Below are 17,146 nucleotides of genomic sequence, written 5' to 3' on the forward strand. Positions count from 1 at the left end.
TGGCTCTGCAATGATGTCGGCCAGTGCCTTCAGCACCCTCGGATGGAGCTCATCCGGGCCTGCCGACTTAAAGGCATCCAGTTCTTCCAAGTGACTCTGCACCACCTCAGGATCTATGCATGGAAGTCTGGCGCCTTGCTGCTGCCTCTCTACAACCCCAGTGAGAGACTTGTCTTGCCCCTCACTTAGGAACACTGAGGCAAAGAACTCGTTGAGGAGTTCAGCCTTGTCCCCCCTGTTTGTCACCAATTGTTTCTGCCCATTTAGCAGGGGTCCTATTCCTCCCTGGGCCTTCCTTTTACTCCCAATATATCTAAAAAACAATTTCTTGTTGTCCTTTACTTGGGTTGCCATCCTCAGCTCCATGGTAGCTTTGGCCCGCCTAACTGCCTCCCTACAAGCACGAGCAGAGGAGGTATATTCATCTTTAGTGATCTCACCCTGTTTCCACTTTTTATGTGCTCCCCTTTTGGCCCTTAGGCTGCCCTGGATTTCTCTGGTCAGCCATGGAAGCCTCCTGACCCTTTTCCCTTTTCTGCCTCGCTCGGGGATCGTCTTGCTTTGTGCCCGAAGGATCGTTTCCTTAAGGCACAGCCACCCTTCTTGGGCTCCCATCCCTTCAAAACTCCTACTCTGCAGTGTGTCCTTGACTAATCGCCTGAGTGCATTGAGATCAGCTTTCCTAAAGTCTAGCACTTTCACCCTACTAGTTACCTTACCCACTCGCCGTCTTATGTTGAATTCTATTATTAGGTGATCACTGTCTCCCAAATGGCTACCGATCTGGAGGTCCCCTATCATGTCATCCCCTGTTGCCAATACCAGATCCAGTATGGCATTCTCCCTAGTGGGACCATGCACCTCCTGTGTCAGGTGGAGATCCTGTACACAGGTTAGAAACCTGCGTGAGCGATGGGACCTTGCTGTCTGCGTCTCCCAGCAGATGTCCGGGTAGTTTAGGTCCCCCATGACTACCGCCTCTTTAGCTTTTATGGTCTCCGAGAGTTGCCTCGGGAGCCCCGCATCTATTTCTTCCCCTTGGTGTGGGCGTCTGTAGCAGACCCCTACCACCAAATCCCTTTCTCCTTGCCCCCCATGTAGCCTAACCCACAATCCTTCTACTTCCTCAACCTCGAATTCTGTCTTGATGAGGGTTGATGTATATTGCTCACTGACAAAGTGCAACCCCCCCCCCCCCCCTTTTCTTCCCCGACCTGTCCTTTCTGTACAATCTATAGCCCTCAATATGTACTGCCCCGTCATGGGATGAATCCCACCAGGTCTCTGTTAGCCCCACTAAGTCATAGTGTTAGCAAAATAACAGTGGGGCTGTCTTGACTAAATATATTACTACAATTTAATGAGTCTATTAAAACATTTCAGCTTTTTTTTCTTGATGACTTAAATGTTTAGAATTGAAATAGTTTCCAAGTTGCTAGGTGCTTTTTATTACATAGAATACTAAATCTTTCCCTCAATGTCTGGCCAACTCAGAAATAACTAAATCATCATGTATATGCTTTCACAGAAAGAAGTTTCAGAGGAAATAATCTTGAAGATGGTGTTTCATAATTAAAGTCTTGCTTAGATTCCTAACTACCACATTTGCATATCACATTAAATATCGAAGAAAAACCAGTTGTAACTTATTTTTCTATTAAAGCAGCAGAGTACATACCATATCAATGCTTGCAAAGCCATAGGCATTCTTTCTAGTCTTAGTATTTGAACCTCTGGATGAAGTCAACTTGAACAGTATGAGCTCACTGTTATTGCAGAAGAAAGAAGGAAGCAAGGTTGTTGCTTGCATCTGTTAGCTCTGTGAGAAAGTTAAACAGTAATAACTTTCAGTGTATTTATAGACATTTTTATACATGCTAAATTAACTCTATTTTTATTTCTATAGTACTACACTAAACTTTACATTGTATTACAGGGCTTCTGCCCAAGTATGCCAGCAGAGTATTTTGGTGTAGATATATAAGATTTTTTTTATTTTTTTTGGGGGGGGGGGGTGGGACCAGAGTTAGACCAGCATCCCTGAATGGCAGAAATGCTGCCAGCAGAAGTTGATCTTTTGCCAACAGAGCTGCATCTCACCAGGCCTTTGATGATATAGATTTGTTGGTTATAGGGGACCCCCATCCTGGCCCCCCACATACCACAGACATAGCTGAACCTGCAAACTTTAATTCAGACAAGACCTGAAAAAAAAAAAAAAAAATGGCTAACAACTTGAAATACGTCTAATATATTTTCAGTCAAGCTCTATTTTAGGTGTAGTCAGTGTTTCACATCAGTTAGACTTGTGCTATTCCAAATGTCTTAAAAAAACAAAACAAAAAACAACACATAGTAAAAGTTTCTTTACATGTATTGTAGGCTGCATGAAGAACTGAAGGAAGCTGTTGAGAAACAGTTAGAAACCCTTCCTCCTAGTACTTTTCTGGGAAGTGATGTATTTGCAGATGAAGACATAATAAGAAACCTCCAAGATCAGTTACATCTAGCCAATCAAGTGAGTAATGCTGCTATATCTATATCTATCTTCAGCTTGTTCCTTGGCATGTCAGGGAAAATCATTTAATCCCTTGATAAAGAAACTCTAATTATAATCTTTTTAGATTAAATATTTAGAAAAGTATTCTATTTTCTGTTCTGCTGATACTTAGTATCTTACTTGTGGTTCCAATATTTGGAAGAGAATTTGTCACTGGAATGTTTCAAGAAAGTTATTGCATTTTGTACCATTAATTGCTAGATTGATTTATTCCTTTAATTGCCTGACTAAAAAAAAAAAAAAAAAATTGTCATGAGATAATATGGAAGGCTTTTCTAACATCTTGTGATGAATATATTTCATAGACATTGTATTGGCCATCATTTTGGCATATAGCTCTGATCAAAACAACAGTAAGATGTAGAATAGGACCACTGAAGGTTCAAATTAATTAAATTTAGGGTAGGAAAGATGTATGCAGTTCTCTAATCCAAGACCATTACTGCAAGTACTGCCTCATGTCCATGCTTCTGTACATGAGGGGCTATGCTCTCTTGTGTAGCTCTCATAACTATTTTGGGAACTGATCCATATAACTAATACCTGAATTTGGCAATTGAGTTAAATAACAATAGCCAACAAATATAGAAACTGAGCTGGACAGTCTTGGAGCTCTTTGGTGGAAGCAAGGTATCATTTCCAATTAAGATAAACATGTCTTTTTGTAAGGCTACACATGTATAACATTCTCTATTTTTGTTTTTAAATTTCCTAGGAAAAAGAACAAGCACTAGAACTCTGGCAGACAGTATCACAGGAACTAGATAGACTCCAGCAGCAGTACCAGGAATACATGACTGAAACGCACATTCACGTGGTTGAAAGGCAAAAGCAAAAAGTAACTTCACTTGCGCTTGTTTCTTTTGGTCCATCATTGTATCTGGGATAAATTCAGAGTGTATAATTTGATTTAAAGTAGTATAATTTGTATTTCACTGCCATCATTCACCTATACCTTGTGCTTAGAAGAGTAGTTCCCAAAACTGTTTTTAGCCGTGTCCCCAATTTGTTTGCAAGCTTCACTTCTGTTGGGTTTGTGACACCAGATGCTACTACACAATTCTGCCAGGCTTACAGTTCCACTCTTAATTGCCACAACCCCACTTGGGTTATGGCAGTTACATGCACTATAGTATAACTGAACAATAAATCCATTGACAATATGATGATCCATGCATACCAAGTGTAGTTTTATATAGCAGTAAATTACAGTGAGGTAGAGTGAGAATGCCATTCAATTTTTAGAAGGAATTGTAGACTGGTGCTGCATAGAACTGTCTTTCTATAAATCATATCCTAGCAAAGTACTTAAGGAATAGAAGGCATTGTCTTTCCACCTTCCCTCCCCCACTCCTTTTGTTTGCATTTTCAAATAAGCTGTCCTATAGCTTCTTAGTCACAGGAGCCACAAGAGCCATAACGAGGCATTCAAGAGTCCAAGGAATGACCTAAATGCATATAGGGAATTACAGAAAGGTTATATGTGCATAAGCAAGTCTATATTTTCTGCTTCTAATAAAAATAGTCTGCTAAAAGTCTGGAGCTGCTTAGAAGTAAATGTACAGGTATACAGTAAAAAAACCAATCTTAATGTATGAATGTATCCATTTAGGAGGCATGTGACTGATTAGATTTTTCCCTTATGGCTTTAGACTTTACTGGTAAAATCGTAGATGAGCTGCTGATAATACCTAGTTAAAAAGAGATAAAACATTGATTCCATAAAATGTAGAGACACAATTTGTTGGAAATTATTTCAGTTGAACATAAATGTATCTATGATAATTAAAGATCTCTTAAAGACGACTATTTCAAGCTCTACTTTCTTTTTAGGATCAGCTGAATGGCTTTCAACAACTAACTAAGCAACTTCATTTAGCCAATGAGAAAACAGAGTTGGTAAGCAAGTACATCAGAACCGTTTTCAAAATACTAAATTGTTTTATGCTTTCTAAGTCTAATGGAATGGAGGGGAACATAGACCAGACAACACATTTTTTCTGTGCTTGGATAATATTCTTTTTTTTTTTTTTTTTTTAAATTGCTTGGAAATATAGAAGTGTGATTGGGCCTCATTGCCAGTTATTTTGATTGTTTTATTACTCTCGCATCCAGCACGCTTTGCTGTATTCAAGAATAACATTTGAAGACTAGATTGTTTTTCTTCTTCCCATAGTAACTCCACTAGCCAGTAGCTCATGCCAAAAATTTCTTGATAGAGTTTCTGTACAACATAGTTGTCTTCTCACTTTTTTCCTTCTGCATGTACTTTATGAAAAGAGCATAGGACTTGTGCTGTGTAAAAAAGAGGCTGGAATAAGATCACTTAAGCACCTAAGACCTCTTAGATTTTCCACATTTCCAGGTATCCTGTAATTGGAGCCGCCAGTTCCGCACCAAGCTTAAGTGTTTCATAGATCCACATTGTGTTCATATTATACAGTCCATCTCTGTAGGAGTTTTTCAGTGCCAATCATGTTGGCCAATTTCATCATCCATGCTTCTGGGTGCTTTTTTGTATGTTGTTTTTTGCTTCAATTAGATTCAGTTCAAGAGTAACAAGATGTTTTTGTGCGTATATTTTCAGTATTTTATTGCAATGTATTTTTAGGAGAGCTTGATATTCAGTGGGTTAGTACTCAGCACTTCCTGAAAGTCACACCTCTCTTCCAAATATCTTGGATTGGACAAATCACTAATAAGCTGTTTGAAACTTGATAGTCTGATTTGACTTGATGGTTATCAGTGGCATTTTTTTCTTCCCTCTCCAACCTTTCTTATCAAAGTTGCACACAATGAGAACTTAAAATTGAGGGAAGAAAATGCATGACTAAGGAAAGCCAACAAAGAAGAAAATGATAGAAAAATGGGGGAAGGAAGTGAAATATAAGGGCAAAAATAGTAGTTGTGGTAAATATCAGTATATTTTCCTACTGGGTAACAATAAAATGCTCAAAAATACTGAACAAAATTAATGGTGATTCCAAATTTAATCTCAGTATTGACAAATATTTTGTTAGTGTGATACCTTAGAGATTGTTGGGCTCCTACATAGGCAAAAGTGTCTATTTGTGTGGTAGTTTATAGAGTTAGGTCTTGAAAGGTCAGTTCTACAGAGGCCGTAATATACCTTTGGGCCAGGTACAGACAGTCAAAAAGCGCAAGGCTGAATCAATTCAGTCTTTGCAGGTTAGTTTAAACTGCACAGATTAAAAAGTTGAAGACAGAAGCAAACAGACATTTACCTTTGATTCAGGAAATGCAATCACATGCCTGTAGTGGCTCAGTCCAGAAGCCAGGGGGTGCTAAAGCATAGCTCTGACTGTGTGCTCACTTCCCAGAGATCCAAAGGGACAGCAGGACAAGGATATGCAGTCCAGAATTACATCAGCAGAACACTGGAGGGTTGCTCATCACTTCCTTCTGCTTCCAGGTGCCTCTGGGATTTGTAGTCCACAGTTGCAGCCAGCAATATGTTTGAGTTGGGGAAAAGGGTCTTTAACCCCCACTCCCTGGCCCCAGACCCCAGCTGGGGTTTGCCAGGGAAGAAGAGAGAGAAAAGGGGAGACAGTCCCCTCCCCTCCCCTCCCCCCATAGACTAGTCTGCATCCCCAGCTGGGTTTGTCTCCCTCCCTTGTCAGCCAGCCCTCACTGCTCCAGCTAGGGAGCAGAGGGGTTGGCTCATCCCTGCTCTGAAGCAGGTAGTACAGCCCAGTTCAGGGCTGCAGGGCATGCTGGAAGACTGATTTAACTTGAACCAGGAAGGGGTCTGGGATAGAAGTTTCATGAACCAGTTTGACCCAAAAAATCACTTGCATCTGATACATTCAACTAGGTTTATCTTAAACTAGTTACAGTGATTTTGAAACTGGTTTGTGCGCACTGAACATCTGTTCTGTTACATTATTAGACCAGTTTCTGATCACTTAAATCAGTTTGTGTGTAACTTCTGTCCCTAGCCTTGATGCTTCCGTTCATTTCTTTTTGACAGCAGCAGAAGTTAGGTGGCAGATTCAGGGTATTCTGCAATGCTAATATTTATCATTTCACTCACAGATTATAAATTAAAATTAGAATCTGGCCTTCTATGCAAATAAGCTTGACACTTCTTGTTAAATGGTTTTAAACAGGAATCATGCGAGAGTTGGATGTTTTGTAATATTCCAGAAGTTATCATCAGTACAAATTATGGTCCACTGAATAGCCCCCAGCCTTTGCAACACAGATTAATTTGGCTAGAAAATCAAGTATAACTTAAGAAAACATATCAAAAAAAGAATTGAGAGGTATGAAAAAAATACTGCTTTAATGAATTCCATTTTTAGTATGTTGCCTAACCAAATAGGATGCCTGAGAAAGATCTTGTGCAACATAAAACTTGTTGTAAACTTGTACAAGATAAAAAGCAAACCCAAATAGAATAGAAGTATAAACGCATTCTTTTATAATAAAAGTCTTAGTCTGTCTGTCCATAATGCTTTATTCACACTGATTGGTTGTCTGAAACAATCAAATGGAGTGCAAGTGTTCGGACAGGAACTGGCAACCAAGCCGCCATGACAGTGGCAACTGAGTGTGGGGGAGGCCACTGGAGCTGGCCTCACCCTCTGCGGCATGAGGTGACAGCAGCAACTGACATGGGGCAGGGGGCCCAGCTCCAGCCCCAAGTGGTGGGGTGGGGCACCAGCCCTGGCCCCAGCCCCAACCTGAAGTGGTAGGGCAGGGGGGACCCGGACCTGGCTCAAAGTGGCAAGGGGGAGGTGGGTAGTCCCGCCATTCTTGATGGGCAATTTGCTAGAACATTATAATGCATTTGTATGCTAGTTGTTAGTAGCATGCATAAGGAACCCTCTTTTAACCCAGCATCCAAAAGTAGTACTTGTCACTTGAGTATACAAGAGCATACAAGTAGTCTTCTGTAGAAGAAGGAATAAATTACAGCTCTTTCCTCATTTTGTAGGCTAACCAGCAATTCCTGAGAACAGTAACAGAACAGAACGTGGAACTAGAACAGCTACACAAACAACTGAGGTATAAATCAGAAATATTTTTTAATCTATCCAAGTATTTGGGTATCAGTATTCCTGCTTGATACACTACTGACCTTTGTTAACTTTGTTTATACTGCAGAACTCAATTCTCTCTCTCGAAGTCATTATACACAATTTGTCTACAGATAAACTAGGACAAACCCTAGTTTTCAACTAACAGTTTAGTGCTCGGTAAATATTAACTAGATATTATCTTCTATATAAAAAAATTATTCATAACAGAAAAAGGTCTAGATTCTAGAAATAATAGTGGGGATAAATGCATTTGTATATTTGAAGTCCTTTCCTCTTCCAGTGAGGAGTACTCAGCTCTCCCCACCCACTTAGTCTTGGAGACTATTCAACACTTTAACAGGACAGAGTCCAAAGAGACTTCATTAGTATAAAATGTGTGAACAAAAAAAAAAAAAAAAAACAAACAATTGCATGGATAATGAATTGCAGGTCAGGAGTTTAAAGTCGAGAAGTATAAGTGTTCAGAACACCTAGAACAATTTTTTTAATGTAGTAAATAGAATTCCTGTACATTTCTTGTATATCACACAACAACAAATTATACTGAATTCAAAGAGTAAAGAAGCATTATGTTCCTTAAGTGCAACATCAAAAATGCTCAAATTTCAAATATCTTGAAAATCAATACTACTAAATCCAAAGCACTGGTTTTTGGGAATGAAAGGAAGACAAGAATATGGTTTTTGCAGAAAATAAAAAGAAGCAGTGTCCTCGTTAAAATAGATTCTGAGGTATTTAAATAAGAAGCTGAGCTACAATAAGCACATTGAAAATGTAAGCATTAAAACAAGACAAGGAGGAAAGAGGGGAGTTGTCTTTTTACAATAAGACTGGTAGGAGGGCAGTACTGGCAGCACTAAAGATCTATAGCTCTAAGGTAAAGCCCATTTTAGTGTATGGAACTATGGGATACCGACCCTGTAGTTCATTCTAAAATAGAATGAAATTAAATTACTTTTAAGATGCTTTATATCTCTACCAAACTCTACAGTGGTGGGGGCAGAAGCATTTATGTAGTCCAAAACAGGGCTTCACAATGAGAGTGCTTTAGTTCATTTAAGAATTCTAAATTATTGGTTTTAAAAAGTTAGAGTTTGTACCCCTATCAGACAACCTGAGAAGTGTATTTTAGAAGCCTCTTTTCCTTTGAATAAACCTTTATTTGTATGGTTAAATACCATTTATACTCTGCAGAGAAAGAGACTGGGAAATGTGCTGACAGCTACTAAACTAGTATTCCCCCCATATTTAAAGACAAGAAATAAAATTTAAGAATTAAATGCCAGGAAGCAGACAACTATGCAGGCAGTGAGATTCTCTGAAACTTTCCCTTTTTTAAATTAATAAAGCACCCCTTTGGCCTAGAAACCTATCTATCCATCTGAACTACAGAGCCACAAACAATGAGAGGCCATTATAAGACTGCTGTTCACTCTAATGAGATCTGCAGTTGTCGTGAGGAGGTAGTGATGGACCCCATATTCAGATAGGATGCACTCTTGCAGGAGGAATGAGATAAGTGACCTGACTACATTTGTGGTCCCCTTTGTTCTTTGGAGGGGAAAAAAAAAAAGTAAGAAGGAAGTTGATCTCTTCATTAGTGGAAAATTAAATACTGGGCTAATGAGGACAACACAACTATGACTCCTTTCTAACAACTTGCAGCCTGTCCTACACTGCATAGATATTGGTGTTACTCGTACAACAAATAGGGCCAAAGTCAAATTGAATTCCATGTCTTTATTTTTTTTATTCTACTATTTTACATTGCTTCATTTTGTTTATTCATATGCATCTTTATATATTATATTTGACTGTACTGCTCCTTAAAATTAGTAAAATACTTAAAATTATTATATACTTTTACCAATAACCACAAATCATGCAACTTTATTATTATACAATATAGTTTTATTGTTAATTCTACTGAATTGTTTTTAGCAAAAGTTGCAGATAAACAACCACTACTGCATAAATTTAAGTTTCAGACTTCAGATAAGTAGATGGTACAGATGCCTAGTGTATATGTCTAGCTGTAAGCCGATATACTGTGGAAATCCTTGGAAAAGTGGTCTTGGACATGAGGGCTGAAAAATTCTCTTGTGGAAATCTGCAGCTCTTCCTCAAATATTTACTAACTGTGACAGGGGGCCTCCCGGGGCCGAGCTCTGTGGCCCGCCCACCTGTCACCGTGACAGCAGGCCTACTCAGGGCCGAGCTCTTCATGGCCCGCCCACCTGTCTCTGGTGAACCACCCGCTCATCTCGCCCGCCACGCCTTTGATGATAATAAGTTCAATTAGGATGTTAATTAAGCGGGAGGCTGCCCTTCGACTGCCCCGATGCCCAGGGGCGCTCTGCGGCTCCGACCTCCCCTAATACCGCAGCCCAAGCCTCGCAGATGGCATCACAGTGTTCTTCCTCACCGGCCCCTGCACTGGGCCCCAGAATCCTCCACGCAAGACCCCACTATGATCTTCACTACACAGGCGGCCACTCCACCGCCATCTGGGCTACCTCACCCACCCGAAGCCTTGTTCCCCTCTCGGGTGTGGTTCCCCCGGAACCTTCGGCTACCTGGCCCTGGCCCACCTCATGGCCAGTCGGGACCCCAGGCCCCCGGCTCTTGGGCGTCCCTCGTGGTAGGCCCCCGGCCCTTTTGACCCTCACTGGTCCTGGCCCCAGCATGGGCCGGTCGAGGGGACTCTTCCCTTCGGGCTGGGTCTTTCTAGCCACTCACTCTACTCCTCGGGCCTCACCGTGCCACTACTCCCTTCCTCCTAGGAGCAACCGCGGCACCTCACCCACCTTACTCCCACTCTCAGGGTCCGCCCTCTCTGGACCCCTCACAAACACTGGCCCTCTCGGCCCTCATCCAACTCAGGGGTCACCCACCCGGTGGTGGTGGGAGCTAGGGGTTAAGGCGCCCCGACCCGCCTTTCACCGGGCGGATCACTGGCCTGGCATTTCCTGGGGGCTCCTGCGCCACTGAGAGCCCCACCAGACCACCCACTCCCGGCAGGGTGCAGTTTCAGGTCATGCCCAGGACCAGGAGCCTCCTACCATCCCCTTGCAGCTCCCCCTTACCTCTGGGTCATACACAGCAGCCCTAAGACCAGGCGATGTTGCTGCCTGACCTCCTGCAGCCAAACTGCCTGGTTTATATAGGCCTCAAAATGGCTGCCACAATCAGGCACCTGGAGGCTGCCAGCTCCAGGCCCTTAAAGTGGCAGGAGCACCCTGTGCTCCACCACACTAACGTTCAGCCTGCAGTTCTTGGAAATGTTTGGTCACTGTCTACATATTTTCACTGTGAAGGATTCACCTCTGTGGTTACAGATGTAAAGGGCTCTGTTAAATGTTACATGGAAATCATTCTTTAGGAAGTCTGGGATTTGTACTTTGAAGGTTCTCTCTCCCTAGGACCTTAGTGAAAAGTAGGTATGTATAACTATCTTTGAGGAAAAGACACAAGTGCTATTCATTAAGCTGTTTGATGGGGGGGGAAAAAAACTCAGAAGTTAAAATTGTTTTCTAAGAGGTCCCTCATTAATCTTGCAAATAAGAAAATACATTTGTAAATATACTCTCCAGTTCAAAGCATCAAGAGCTGGTAAAAATATACTCATGTTAATTTGAGGCAACACCATGGCACTAGTTTAGAGATGTAGTGTGAAATACTATGTGTTATCGTCATTTTTCTTAATGACAACATTTGACAAGAGTGTAACATGTTTGGCATCCGACATGGATAAAAACTATTTCTGGTTTGTTGTACAAATTAAATCCACTTTTTAAAAATGATTTCACACAAGTTTAGGCTAGAAGTCATCTGACAAAGCTGTCAGATTCATAGGTATATGCAACAGGTTGTTCAGGTCCCAGGGGCAGCTGTGACACCCCCTGGTGGACACAATTCCTGCCCCAGCTCCAACTCTAGGGGGCTCTCACCTGTTACCTGCCCACTACACCTTTGATGTTATTGTTTGGAAAGGAGGGAAGTTGCCTGGGGAATCTAGAGTGAGCCTGTCATTGTTCAAGTGACAGCCTATGCCTTTTTTGGTCCAGCTGAGCCCCTGTAGCTCTAGTCTAGAGACTGCACCAAGCTTCAGGGTTCCCAGGTCCTCTGCTTACCCTCTTTGACTATCAGGTCACCCTTCTTGGGCTGTTGAGCCTCCCTAGGCTCTCTCTGGGCACCAAACCCTGCCTCTGCCTTACCTGGGTATTGGACCCCCTGGCTCCCAAATTCTCAGTCCTGCCTTGATGCAGCTGCTGAACATCTCCTGCAAGTGTTATGAGACTTCGTAACCCACCCCTGTAGGCCCCCACAAAGCACCAGGTAAAACTGGAATCAAAACACAAATACAAGCCCTTTGGCCCAGTCCTTGCTCTAGATCTGTTGCTAGCCTTCAGTTCTCTAGCTGATACAGGGCCTAATAGGTACTCACAGTCACCTTTGCAGAGTTCCTTCTTGCTTCATTCCCATGGACAAACTAGTTGGCTAGTCCCTGGGGCCGCCTTTTATTCCTCCCAGGGCCCTGCCCCTCTTTAAGTCAAGTGACTCCCCTGGGCTGCCTGCAGGTGCCTTCTAATTAATTTAATCAGCCAGCTTCTGTGGCAACCCAGCTGCAGCTCTCCCCTGCCTCCTGAGCAGGGCTCTGCCTGGGCTCTTACTGTCTTAAAGTGACAGAGCCCCCAGGTGCTCCATCACAGTACCAGGCACTGTTGATGGACTTATTGTTTTTTGTTGTACTTGGGCAAGAATGGAAGCATGTATTTTCTTATACGCAGAGGAACCATCCTGAAATTGCTCAGCAGTAGACTAATTTGCAGGCCAGGCAGTCATTTTGAGAGCATGATATAATATATAAATGATCAAGTTCGTAATTTACCTTCAATTTCCTTGCTTTACAGGGATGTGGCACAATTCTGTATTGTATACATGTAGGCAATGTACATATTAGGAGAGAAATACCATACTGCCTCACATACATCAAGCCCCAGAATATAATACACATCAGAATGAAGAGAAAAAGATCTTAACTTATAGTAAGTAACTGAGTAGCAGCAGTTAGAAAGCCAAGCCTGCTCAGTGTTCTACTCCCTGAGAATTAATGTGGATTTTACTTTTGTTTTCACCTGATAAGTAGCAGAAACTGCTCTTACCATATTCCTTGCACATAATACATACTCTGATTTCCAGCAGCTGGTTTTTGGGGGAAAGGTCTGTTTGTACACAAGAAAATATGGTACATTTTCTTACTCTAAAATGCTGCCTCATTTAGAAAGTAGCACACATACCATTAAATCCCATGAGGTTGTCTCTAAAAGCTGTGCAAAGCAGCTGCACTAAACTAGTATATATATGCTGTTTCTGATTAGACGCTGCTTTATGAATAGCAATAAGAAATGCTGGTTAATGGCATGACAGTTTGTCCTTCAAAGATTCATCCTGCATGGTATATTATAAAGTAGGCATAATTGAACTTAAAATACATATAGGAAAGCATGGAGGGACATGTGCCCCCCTCTCCCCCAGTTTTGTTTGTAGGACAGGGGAGTATATGGGCTGTCTCCTGCAGGTCTCAGGGGCCTCCACAGTGCAGTAAGTGGGACCCACCACAGGAGGGTGGAGTGGGGCTGGGAGGCTGGGTGTTGCTGCCGCTGAGAGCCCAGCACCAGCTCTGCCACCATGGTGAGGCAGTCCTATCTGCCTGACAGTAGTGGGGGAGCAGAACATGCCACCACTGCCACCCCCACTACTGGGCAGGCAGGGGGCACCTCACTTTAGCGGTGTGACTGGCATAGGACTCCAGGCAGTGGCAGCAGCACTGAGCTTCCCCACCTCACTGTGCCTTCCTGCACCGAGTCCTGCACACTGGGCTGTGGAGGCCCCTGTAAGGAGGGCAGCAGGGCAGGGACCCCCGAGCCCTGCAGTAGGCAGCCTCTGTCCCCCCACATGGGCTCTACTTGGCTCCACTTGTGCTGTGCCAGCTACAGGAAAGGAGGGGGAAACTAAGCTTCATGCTCCCCTCTAGCCACACGAGCCATTGAGTCCCATAGCCTGCAACTCTGCCAGCCTGCAAAGAGGTCTTTGCAGAAGTGGAATATCTGAGTATTTCACTGTTAAAATGAAAAATCCATGTTTTTCTCAGTTAAAAGGGAAAATCTGCTTTTTTTTTACCATTTTTCTGCAGGAAACGGAAAATCTGAATCCCTGTTCATGAGTCAGCAGTGTGATGCAGTCACCCTAGGGTACATTAACAGAAGTAGCATATTTAAGATATGGGAGGTGACGGCCATCTACTCAGTGCTGATTAGGCCTCACCTGGGCATTGTGTGTCGTTCTAAGTTTGACAGTTTAAGATGGATTTAGACAAAGTCCAGAGTATCCTGAAGCAAGCAACAAAGATTGTAAAAGAATTAGAATGCAAGCCATTTGGGGAAAGCTTGAGAGAACTGGGTATACTTGGGTTAGAGAAAAGAAGATTAAAAGGGGACATGATAGCAGTTTTCAAGTATTAAAAAAACAAAGAAGAGGAAGGAGGAATAAGGAGGAATTTCTGATTGCATATGGAAGAATATGAAGCAATGGGCTTAAAGAGCAGCAAAGCACTTATTTATTAGATCAAATTTTCAAATAACTTCCTTACTGTCAGAACAGTAGGCCAATGGAACACTTCCCAGGAAACGTTTAGGCTTTCCTTTGCTGGAGGTTTTTGAGAAGAGGCTGTATAATGATTTGTCTGGAATGGTTTAGGAATAGCACGTCCTATATTTGCACAAATAATGAATTAGATGATCCTCAAGGTCACTTCCAGTCCTATGAGTCTGAAGGAATTGTCTCAAGAGCATGCGTTAATGGAGGATTATGCTGTTTTGCTTGATTGGGATCAAATGTTTGGCAAACCTTGAAAAACTTACCTGTGGGCTAACAGTAGGGCAGTGGTCTCCAACCTTTTAAGTAGGAGATCACCTTTGGAATTTAAAAACAACCCACGATCTACTGTACACTGCCCCTCCCCCCTGCCCAGCAGGTAAGTCTGTGGGGTGGGACAGGGGGGAGCAGATTGAGGCAGAGGGAAAAACAATTATTTGGGGGTGCACCTCTGCAGCAGATAAGTTCCACCTGGCCGGGGCCCCACTCAACTTACCCCTGCTCCTGCCTCTGTGGCACTGTCCCTCACTATGGGGGCCTCAATCTAGCCCCTTCCCCTTCTCTTCCCCATGGACTGACTTCTCCCCATTCAGCACTCAGCCCCCCACCCCAGCCTCAAATTGACTCCAAGAGGCTCTACCGCAGGAGGCTCCGAGATCTACTGGTTGGTGACTGTTGCAATAGGGTGTAGCACAATATATTAAGCTTTGTTTTCTTTCTGCTTTCAGTAAGGGCTTTCTTGGCCAACATGTTTTCACTTATGATTGCTAGATGAGCAAAATCAGTCATATTATTTATGCATTTATGTGTTCTAATTTCTCTGTATGTACATGGTGAAAGTTGACATTATTCTTGAGGCAAATATGTGTTTTAGTGCAGGCTTGTTTTAGTGCAGTAAAGGGTCATTCTTTTTTACAAATGTTTTTCTCCATATATCACCAGGTTAGATGGCCAAATGTTCTGTGTACTTAGAAACAGTGCTTTGAGATTTTTTTTCCCATGTTTTTATCGTATATTCAACTTCGTTGCTCAGGAGCAATTTTGTCAAGGGAAACTCCATATATTTTTTTAACTATTTCGACCAGTGCTTACATCACTATTTTAAAAGACCATAAAACACAGTTTATTACAGAGTTTTACCCTCTCCTCCTTTGTAAAGAATCTACAAACGAACAATGGGTGCAGACAGACGTGCAGCTCCTAGCTGTAACTCAGAATGATTTTTGCAAAGTGTTCTGAGTTGCAACGTTACCCCAGACCAAACAGAAGTTTGCTGTTGGTTCCAGGGCAGAAAGGAATCTAGCTGTGCTGGGAGCCTGCAGCCAGGTTCCCATAGCGATGACCAGGGCTCTCTGCCAGTGTTGGCTGTTTTCAGAATGGGTGGGGGGAAAGGCAGCAGCGAGAACTCATTCTTGAGGCACCCCAGCTCCCAAGAATTGGAGCCTCCCCTCCCCAACCTGAATTCCCTCTACTCCCTTTACCGCCGTCCCATTCTGAAAACAGTAACAGGCTGGCAGCTCTGCAGACATAAGTTACAAAAGATGCTACATTTTTTAACATCTTTATCTGATACCTCATGCAATGAGAGGTCAGCTTTTCATCCAGTCGGCCATTTTTAAGCTGTTTGCAGCCAGGCATTTGTGTTTGGTCACAGCTATAAACTGCTTTATGTGGCCAGATCAGGCAAAAATTGTCACTTCTGTCTGCATCCAGTATGTCACCACTCCAGTATGTAGGAGATATCTGCCATTAGCATCTAAATTAAACTCCAGATAGATATCTGCCATTAGCATCTAGATTAAACTCTTTCAAAAGTTTTCAGGTCATTTACACAACTTCAAAAGAAACTTTCACAAAGAGAGAACACCTTTCAGTTGATCTAAAGTCTAACAACACTGTTTTTCAAAGTGCTTTTTCCGAACTAGCCTATTCAAGATATAAAATGGAACATAATTGGCCAAAAAGCCTATGTAAGTCATGAACTTGTGTTCTTCAATGCATTTTTCTTTTATTTCTTTACAGAAAATAGCTCACCCCCTTTGGAGCTTTCTTTTATTTGGAGGGGAAATAGGGGTGTGTTTTGTTTTGTTTACTTGTTTTTTCTACTGTCAATTCAACTGCATGCAGCTTTCATTTATGTAAAGCATGCTCAGGATATTTGTCACGGCTTGCTTTTTTCTGGAAATGTACAGGATCATTATATATTGTACATCACATTCCCGTTTTTATGAAATATCCCCGCTGGATATTTTGTTCTTTTCTGCTTAGCATGTATATTTGCCATTTCTCTCACGCTTACTGTCACCATGTTTTACTCATTTTTTTCATCAGTTCACTGGCCTGCTTCCTTGTTCAACTAGAACTGTATCACTATATGGGTATATTTTCATGCTTACAAACAGTTTATCAACCTCCTTACTGTGCTGGCCGGGCCCCGATCCCGCCGCCAAGTGCGAGTCGGGAGGGGCGATTCATGGCCCGCCTTTGCGCACGCGGGCTGTGGCCAGCAGCCCAGGCACGCGGGGTCGGAGAAAACCGGTGGCAAGCTAGAATTAGTCACAAACGCGTAGTGGTTGATTGAAAAGATTATTTACTTACACCCAAAGATGGTAGTGGTGTAGGCTGGACAGGTTTCCAGGCGCAGCTCCGCTTAAATCCTCACTAGAGGACTACAACAAATTCCTTTTCACAGAGTTGTTTAGGCTCCACGGGTTCGGTTCGGTTCCCTGGTCCCCCGGAGTTGTTTAGGCTCCGTGGGTTCGAAAATTGGGTTTACAGGAAAGGGATACGTCTTGGATTGCGCTCAGCAACGGGGAGAGGCTAGAGGCGGTTCATTCTTTTGTTTCCCCTCCAGAGTAGTTAA

The 17,146-nt window shown here is 42.6% G+C and overlaps 1 protein-coding gene across 1 annotated transcript in view; it reads left to right on the forward strand.

Annotated features, from left to right (window-relative positions):
• SCLT1 (sodium channel and clathrin linker 1) overlaps positions 1 to 17,146 on the forward strand; it is an 84,381-nt gene that overhangs the window by 16,329 nt on the left and 50,906 nt on the right. Inside the window, exons 5-8 of the mRNA XM_006258436.4 lie at positions 2,383 to 2,518; positions 3,276 to 3,398; positions 4,394 to 4,459; positions 7,521 to 7,591. Of these exons, the coding sequence (XP_006258498.1) occupies positions 2,383 to 2,518; positions 3,276 to 3,398; positions 4,394 to 4,459; positions 7,521 to 7,591 (396 nt within the window). The remainder of the gene's footprint in view (positions 1 to 2,382; positions 2,519 to 3,275; positions 3,399 to 4,393; positions 4,460 to 7,520; positions 7,592 to 17,146) is intronic.

Source organism: Alligator mississippiensis, chromosome 2 (genome assembly GCF_030867095.1).
Source record: "Alligator mississippiensis isolate rAllMis1 chromosome 2, rAllMis1, whole genome shotgun sequence".
Classification (NCBI taxonomy): Eukaryota; Metazoa; Chordata; order Crocodylia; family Alligatoridae; genus Alligator; species Alligator mississippiensis.